At 51.6% G+C, this 9,214-nt stretch overlaps 1 protein-coding gene across 1 annotated transcript; it reads left to right on the top strand.

Moving 5' to 3' along the window:
- Positions 1 to 3,659: 3,659 nt before the first annotated feature.
- On the top strand, positions 3,660 to 5,349 carry LOC117840935 (F-box protein At5g46170). Its single transcript, XM_034721481.2, has one exon. The coding sequence runs from the start codon at positions 3,803 to 3,805 to the stop codon at positions 4,916 to 4,918; it is 1,116 nt and encodes a 371-aa protein (XP_034577372.1). The 5' UTR covers positions 3,660 to 3,802; the 3' UTR covers positions 4,919 to 5,349.
- The last annotated feature ends 3,865 nt before the right edge of the window (positions 5,350 to 9,214 follow it).

The raw sequence follows: 9,214 nt of genomic DNA, 5'->3' as shown, positions 1-9,214 counted from the left end.
CACATAGCCTGATTACTTTTTCCGCCTTGTCGGGAGAACAGCATCTGCATCAAGTCCGTTCTTTTTTTCAGATTCTTCGCTTTCCACACATGATGCGCCTGCGGTTGATTGTTTGAGCTGGCTCCTTTTTCGGCCTCCAGCTCGCTGCGGCATTGTCTGGCCCTTTTATTGTGTGTCAGCAGCGAGTTTGTTCGTTTATTTTGATCGGCTTGATCCCTGCAACTGCAAACGCAGCGGGATGACCATTGAGCATTGACCGACCCGATGAAGGGTCGGGGCCGGACGTGTCTCAGCCGGCTCCCGGGCCGCCGTGTCTAATAATTGTCTCGTCGCCTCGGCTCATCGTGGCGGAGGCGGAGCAGAGGCAAAGCCCCGGGACAGGGAGCGCACGTCTGCTCACATGGCGTGTCCCGGGGAGCAGAGAGCACGGCTCCCCCTCGCTCCCTTCCCTTGGCCACGTACGCGCCACAGTCCTTGAGGAGGACTGGTGGAGGCACCACGCACACGCAGCAGCCGCTATCCGTCTATCCGTGGCCGAGTCGCGTCATGTGGCGGCAGGCTCGGTCCGATCTGGAGGGCCACCCCTTCGCCATGATCCACGCTGCGCTGCCGATGGCGTGGGCGCCACCACCGGCTCTCGCTCAACCACCCGTCGTCCACTCGTCCTCTGCTCTCCCCTGTTCCTGCCCCGCGGCGAAACAGAGGCCTGAACTGGAGGCGGAGCCGCGGAGGGGAGGACCGGCCGTCCAGCCTTGCCGGGCCGACCCGGAAATTTACGCCGATCTGCGGGCTTTCCTTGGTGGCCTCTGGCCTGGCCGCCGACCTATACCAGCCGTGATCTCTTCCGGTGAATTATCTTATCTCGAAGAGCTTCCTACTCCGAGCTCCGGCTTGGTGGGATCTCATCCGGGTAGATGGATCGGAGAGTGTGTTGAATTAGGAGGGCGGGCCACCAGGGTCCCAGGGCAGGGTTCTCACTGTTGCTGCAAAATATCGTGGCAGGCGCCGGATGGTTCGCATCAATGCCTCCTGCCCTACGCCGCGCGTCCCGTCCGGGGTTATCAGCATCGGGCGGCATGGTTCTGACACCGACGTCGTAGATGAATACCCGTAGATGTTCATCGAAAACGGACGCTGCATTTTCCATTTTCCTCCATATTTCTGCTAGAAAAATCATGTGTCGTTTTAACACGAGGCTCCGGTCCATGCCTTCCTGTTGATGCCGCGGTGTACCGTACCACGGTTCACGGGGAGAGGAGGAAGAGCTTTCTTTTGTTGGATTGGGCTCCCTATCCTATCGACTTTCTCCCTCCGTCATTGCTATTGAATGATATCGTTTTCTGCTTGAGGTTTCTTCAATACTTTTTAAAAAATGGCTGTCGATTGTTAAAGAAAAAACAAGTAAGAGCATACTAGTTTATATATGGTACTACAGTATTTTTATAGCTCATGATTTAGGCGAGATCCGCATTGTCATTTCTCATCAATATTAGATTCAATTCAATGCTCGCTTGGCCATCTTGCACGGACGGACGGGCTGATTGCATGAGTGGTGGTTTCCGACATAATGCATCAAAGTGCACTCTGGAGAGCCCTCGAAACGCCATCCCCATACCCCGAATCTCCACCAGGGCTGCCAGCGGCGGACGAAAGCAACGCCCGCCGTCTCCCAAGCCCCGATTGGAAAACGCATCCCACGTTCTCGAGAAATCGGAAAGCAAATTCATACACAAGAACAGGGCTCCATCCTCAGCTCAGCCCCAGGCTCCATCAATGAGTGATCTTTATATTGTGAGCACGCTACAGAGGAGACGGCCTGCTGATTGGCTTGGATTCCCGTCCGTCCATGATGGAGTCGACAGGCCCTTTCTCGCTCCCTTCCTTCCTTGCCGCTGGCTTTGTGAGAACCTGCAGACACACATCATTTGCGCGATCGAGTCGAGCGAGCCTCGTTGGCAACATGGCATGCATCAGATCCATGCATGCAAATCTGTTTTAAATTTGCTATAGAAAAGCCAGGCACTGTTCGATCGGCTGGTGTTAGCACGAGTACGGACAGTTCATGGCTAATCATGGAGTACTATACACACCATCACACATACAGTACACAGCAAGTAGAGTGTTGTATAATGTATGCATGATGGATGGTTCAGTTCTCCCAATCATATGATGAGAGTCAGTAGCGGACGACCGTGCATATGGTGTACAACTCACCCCCGAGCTACCGCATTATTTGGCGGTTGGAGTTGTTCGTTCTCGCTCGGGCTCAGGCCTTGCGTGCAGAGCTGGCTCCACGGGCGAGCAGAGAGAGCACGGGCACGGCCTGCCCCGTGCGCAGTTGCACGCACAACTCGATGCCCAGATATTTTATTATGCGTGCTTGGAAGCTTAGCGTGGATGGGCCTAGAAATTTTCAGGTAATCTGAGCCCCGTTTTGCATTCGCAATTGGCCTCCCTAACAAGAATGTACTTCTTCTGTTAGTTACACAGATCGAATTGAAATTGAAACGCGAGGGACACGAAAGGACCATGGCACCGCAAAGCGAATGTCCTCGTGACCTCGATCTCCTTTTGGCCTCCCCGTCTGGTAGGTTTGGTTGGTTTCTACCGGTGCCGAGGTGCGGTGCAGGGAAAAAGCAGAGCGATCCCTCGCGCCTGTACGTGCGGCGTGGCACTCGTCCCTCCGGTGAGGGAGCCGAACCACCAGGATCCAGGAAAAATGGCTGACAAGGCAGTTGCACAGTTTCCGTATGTACACTACTGCGTAACGAACCTTGTTTTTTTTTTCCTCTGCAATAAAACCTGAGTAACGACGCTGGTAGCTTTTGAGAGGCAATTATATAGCGGCGCGCGAAAAGGGCTTGTAGCTGCTGTTCTTAGGACGCTTTAATTTGCTGGGGGGAAGAAATTAAAAGGCCTTTCCCGTCCTGGAAAAGGAATACAGTATGGGTGGACCTGTAGACGCCCATCATCCTGTTCAGTGCAGCACGAACAAACAACTTTTTTTTTTTGAAAAGATGAACAAACAACTCGATGAGGGGTTTTGGTTAAGGGATATGATTGAATGATTAGTGGTAGCGGCACTTTATCCCGGGAAAAGGCTGTACATTCGATCTCATAGATCTTGCTGTCGACCTCCCTCCCTCCCTCTCCTTTTGCAACTAAAAGGTAGAGTCTCGGTTTGTTCTGGAATTAGAAACACGTAGATATGATTGTTCAATTTTCATTCAAAATATGCAAATTGTTCAAAATCTGCAAATTGACACATGCAAGAAGTACTTGAGGGCTAAGTGGAGGAAGCAAATTTTGTTGAAAATTACTGGACCAATTTGTCAGTGACACAAACGATTACTGGACACATGCAAGGAAGCAAAATGCAATCGTTTGTTGAAGACGCAATGACAAGGTACTAATTACTGGTCACTGACAACCGAGAGTGCCGTTGCCCAGATTCTGCAGCAGCAGGAATAGGATCGAGTGAGACGAGGAGGAGGATTAAACTAATCTCCTAGGACCAGGAGAGCCGGAGAGGGGGAGGAACGGTAGAAAAGAAAAGGAATTAATTCATCGCCTCTCTCCTCTCTAACGGTATGATTAGGGGAGGGGCATCCCCGACAGCGAGCCATGGATGGACTTAACAAACGGTCGCTCTCCTCCCCCGCCTTTATAAGCGCCTCTGCCGCGCCTTCACTCGCCACCACCATCCCCTTCCTACCTCACCTACTCCTCCTCATCCTACTGCCCCGCGCGCCATCTCCTCCGCTCCACCCGCCGCAAGAATCCAATATCCAAGGCAGGAAGGATGCAGTCCAAGCACCGGATCTTCGCGGAGGACCTGCTCCTCGCGGCGGAGGGGGAGGACCACTTCGACCGTGTCCCGGACTCGCTGGTGCTCATCATCTTCAACAAGCTGGCCGACGCGCGCTCGCTGGGCCGCTGCTCCGCGGTGTCGCGCCGCTTCAACGCGCTCGTCCCGCTCGTCGACGATGCCTGCCTCCGCATCGACCGCGTCATCCCCGCCGACGGCGGCGACGGCGCCGACGCGCTGGGGCTCGCGGGGGCGCCGCGTCCGCGCGCCGTGCTCTCGCACCTCCTCAAGGCCATGCTGAACGCCGTGCTCAAGCCCTTTGCGCACTGCGACGCCAAGTCCGGCGCGCACGGCGGCAAGCACTCGCAGCAGCAGCAGCACCACTCGCCGGCGCAGGTGCTCAAGAACTTCAGCAGCATCCGGAACCTCCGCATGGAGCTCCCCGTCTCCGATGTCGGCACCGACGACGGCGTCATCCTCAAGTGGAAGGCCGTGTTCGGCAGCACGCTCCAGAGCTGCGTCATCCTCGGCGGCACCAAGGTGGAACGCGCTGCCGCCGGCACCCACGCCCCTATGGCCGCCGCCGCCGCCGCCACCGATTCCGATGGCGCTGGCGACGAAAGCGGCAGCATCCCGGAGTCCTTCTACACCAACGGCGGCCTCAAGCTGCGCGTGGTCTGGACCATCAGCTCCCTCATCGCCGCGGCCACCAGGCACTACCTCCTCCGCGAGATCGTCAAGGAGCACCCCACCCTGGAGCAGGTCGCACTCACGGACGCGCACGGCCAGGGCACCCTCAGCATGGGGCGCGACCAGCTCAAGGAGTTCAGGGACAAGCCGCTCGCCGCGGCCGCCGCCGCCAACCGCACGCAGGTGCCCGCCTGCAACATGAAGCTCCGCTACGCGCCGCTGCTGGAGCTCTCTGACGGCACGAGGATCCACGGAGCCACGCTCGTGGTCATCAAGCCCGTCGGCGAGTCCGGCGGCATCGGCGGCGGCAGGAAGGAGCTCGACGACTTCGTCGCCGACACCTTCAACGGGCCCTTCAGGGAGGCCGTCGGCGTCCTCAGCAAGCGCCGCACCTACCTGCTCGAGATGAACGGCTTCTAGTCTAAGCTAGGCTCCACCTCTGGATCTCCTTCCTCCTCCTGTGCGCGCGCGCCTGCAACGGCCAGAGCAACACCTCCATGGCAATGGGCAATGGCAACTAGGTTGCTCTGCTCGCCTCAGCTCGGCCTAGCTCAGAGATCGGTGGCATACCGAGGTGTTCCTCCTTGTAACAATCAACGCTGATGCCTCCTCGATCTCTCGTTACTGCCTTGGTATCCTTGTCACACAATAATCGAATGGAGCCCGGCAGCACCAGCAGCCAGCTTCACTACATTTTGGTGCTATGATGAATGGATGAATCAATGGATGGATCATGGAATGAAGCAATCACATTTCCAATCAAGTGTTGTCCAAAGTGTACTGTAAAAGTTCTGAGATGAAATCATGATTTCAATCAATGAATTGGATGGAGCAATCCCATTTTCAATCAAGTGCTGTCGAGAGTACTCTGAAATTCTTGAATTGAACTGCAGTTTATGGTGAATGGAATTGTTTATATGCTTTGGGGTGAAAGAAAAACGAGTTTAATAAGGAATTGAGGGATTAGCCGATGAACCATCTGTGCCCTAGGATATGCATCACTTTTCTGTATGTCCTGTGCTCTAAATTCCGAAAATTCCTAAAGCAAACACCCTCATCCAAATGCTGGATAGACTGACAGGTCCATTCTTGGTCCTGGATGCCTTTTGTGGCTTGTTTCTTGCTTCACCTATGTACGGTGTGAACAAGCACGGAGTAACCATGAAGTTTTGCGCCCTTTGCTACATTTTGGGGACTATGAACTGGCCATTTTTGCTCCCTTTGCCACATTCGCATTGCTGGATGGATTGAGTTTATCTGAATAAAATTCACTAACTTTGAACAATGCGAGCTGTTGTTCCTATCCAACTGCCTAGAATGGTAGCCACATGGTTGATGTTCATCACCAGGTGCACTCTTTGTGGAATGCTTCTTCCTTGCACCCTCCTCCTGGGAACATTACTGGGTATAACACCAACTTGCAATTTACTTAGTATTAGGAATTAAGATAAGCTTTCTTAATCCATACTTCAATACAGTATGCGCAATTAGGACATCATTTCGGATCGGCTTTCTTAATCTATACAGCACATTCTGTGCTGCATCTACACGGCAGGCTAAGTTTATTCCGGACCGCATACTGTACAATCCACTCCGCTCCATTATTGATCCTCTCAAGAAGATGAAGGCGATGTCAAAATGCTGGGGGAGAAGGCAGTTGAGATGCCCTTATCTGGACTGTCTCCCTAAGGCTGGAAACATGTGAAATTCTCGCCCCAATTCCTGTCAATTCGTTGCCCTACCAACGGCTATCAGCAGCGGTGTCATTGACTTCGCAATCGTTTAGCATACCGGAACCGGATAAAGAAACATGCCCTGGCCCTGCTGAGTTTGCATGGATCATTCCTGAGGTAGATGGCATGTGTGCGGCAATTAGAGAGGGGATTAGCCACGCAAACACATGCCTCCAGCTATTTGATTCCGTAGGTTATCAGGTTGTGTGCTCCTCGCTCGCTCGTCCACGGTCGCCAACTACTGCAGGTGATCGATTGGGTGCAGAAGACTCCGCCCGATTTCGCGTTAGGTGAAGGATGAACTGTTCTCGTTGCTGAAATTGCTTCTCCGGTCACCATTTCGGTTTCTTGGTGCAATGCAATGCAATGGGAGCAGCTACGACGATCCTGGTCTTGAATATTCCAGTGTGTTCAGTAGGAGGAGCTGGTAGACGACTGCGACAAGAGAGAGTACACTAATTTTCATTTCGGTTTGATAAAAAAAAATCCATGCTGCAATTGATTAGTGCACTAATGGCTGTGCTGTTCCTTGGCTGGTAGGGAGGATTAGTGTTGCTCGAGTGCGGGGCAGACGAAAAGGAGATGGCCCTTGGACGGTGGTTGGGTTAACGGCCACAGTCCCTTTGCTGATGTCCGCGCCCTTTTGATTGCGATCGCTGATGGCGTCCGTTTCATGGGTAGTGACAAGACTGCCGCTTCGAATCGGCTCGGAGATCAGGAATCGGGATCAGACGGCGCCACCACCACAAATGGGCAAAAGTGTTGGAGCCAATCGAGATTGATTTGGGAGACGAGCACTAGCAGATCAGGTTGGTTCAGAAGGTACAAGGCCTCTTAAAATATTTGACGTATTTTGTTCAGAACAAAATATGCTCGAGAGAATGCAAATGCCTGTTTGGGATGCGGTAATTCGGTGGAAAATGTCGAGCTCTTGCAAGAATTGGCCACGTTTTGACGGAGCTTATTCCCTTGCTCTTTTTTTTTTTAACTTGTTCTGGCACGAAGCACCAGGAATGTAGAGATTTACCATCTCAACGGCAACGAAAAGGAATCTCTGGTTGACGAAGAATGAACATATATCTATTCGATTAACTAGGTGTTGCAGCTGAATCTCCTCTGGCATTCTGGATCCGAGGCAACGAAGCACTCAACGGTCGTGTCTCGTCTTGGGACGTTCATGTGGCGACGATCCGAGCGTTATCCGGACATGTTCATCAGGGCCTCATCACCTCAAGTGTCAACGCCTATTTTTTTTATGAAAAAGAAACGGTACGCCTGCTTGCATTGGTAGGCAGGACGAGGGAATATTAGTCCATATGGCTATTAAACTAGCCATTATATTATTAGGCCGTCATATGGCTGTAAAGTACTGTGCTTACTCCCTAATCAATGCACTAAACAAATGCAAACCGTATCTTGACAGTGCAAAAAATACAGCGTGCACGGCGTCTCTGCTGGTGATGATGCGTTGTCAATGCTCTCCTCTTTACCGTTGGCGCCACGCACGGCCGTGTCTTCTTACCGTTGCGCACTTGTGCTGTCCACCGATCAGGGGGTTGCTTCGCTTGCTTGGGTTGAATTTGGAGGTCTGTTGCTTCGTTGAAACGTCCGGCTGAGCATACCTTGGGGATGAATCAAGAGGTTTGGGTCTTGTTTTCTTTCGTTGCAAGAGTCGTTCTACGTGCCTTTTTTGAGAGCGGAAAAAAGTTTCGCTGAAGAGTGAAGGCATGAGCAATGCAGGGCAGAAAAAGGAGGCAGATGGGTCAACAGGAAGAACACAAGATACTACTACTCGGCAGTGCAATGACATGGGGCTGCAGGCGGATTGCTTGTGATCACAAGAAGTGCGTGGCTGCTGAAAAGTTTAGAGGATGCAGGGGGAAACGTTAAGTGATTTCGTCTCCGTTTCCCAATGTTCTGTTGGGATTCTTTTCCTTTCGTCAGATTTTGATTCCATTCTGAAAGTTCCACCACCAAGAAAAAAGTGAGGTCTTGGTCTCGGAGAGAAGAAACAAATGTCTATAAAATACGCTTGATTCAAACGCATTTCTGGTCCACGAACATTATTCTCTAGAAATGATATCTGGTGATCTATCAAGTCCAAATTATAGTTTCCCTAGTCTAAGATTAGTAGTTCCTACTTCCTAGTCTAAGAGGAATGGATAAACCCTACTACATATTTGTCAGTTAACCTGTCCTGGTTGAGATCAACTTGTCCTCTATCTACACTATTAAAGGAGGAACATTAGCAAGGAAAGAGAATATCGAATGAACCATCTTGTCCACTAACGGGGACAAGATCATGGCCCACAGCATCAATTCACGGGCCTTGTTGCCCTTCTTTAATTTCCATTCAAGCTTTCACAAAGGGACATTGCCCATTTCTAATGTCTCTCTCGCACAACCATAGATGTTATTTAAACACCAGATGTTGCTGTCAAGGGAAAAGGCTCCTCTTCTTCAGAATGGCTTTAGTCTGTGGGGGGCAAACGAAACAATTTGTAGAGGGGGATTCTCTAATGGAGGCATTCAACACACATCACCCATCACCCCATCTTAAGACCATACGAAATGGTCTTATAAGATGATCAAGGAGTCATGGACTGAGCTGTAGTCAATTCACGAAATATCTGCTAACTTCACAAGAATATTAGTGGTATTAGGTGTTGGGTTGCACGCATCCGTCAACTCGTCTAAAGCTTGAGGCGAGCACTCCCTTCCCCTCGCATCAAAGGTTCCACTACTAGCTACACTTGTGACGTGCACTATAAACGGTTGATATCACATGACAACGAGTTGCATGTACCAACTAATGCTTTATCTAAACGCTTAAATTAACTAGGAAGATGAACAAGACATCTAAATTTCACATACTTCGTCTCTATTCAGCCACGTACCCGGAACCCAAAAGCGAAGAACACATCGACCGTGAGAAACCGTCAATGGCACTGGACCATACACGACCCTATCACTAGAACGACTC

The sequence above is a fragment of the Setaria viridis genome, chromosome 9 (assembly GCF_005286985.2).
Source record: "Setaria viridis chromosome 9, Setaria_viridis_v4.0, whole genome shotgun sequence".
Taxonomy (NCBI): Eukaryota; Viridiplantae; Streptophyta; class Magnoliopsida; order Poales; family Poaceae; genus Setaria; species Setaria viridis.
The sequence above is the reverse complement of the archived record's forward strand: the minus strand, read 5'-3'. Positions and strand labels throughout refer to the sequence as shown.

Bases quoted from the DNA above. Each gene is read 5' to 3' on its own strand.
- LOC117840935 (XM_034721481.2), top strand. From the start codon at position 3,803: ATGCAGTCCAAGCACCGGATCTTCGCGGAGGACCTGCTCCTCGCGGCG.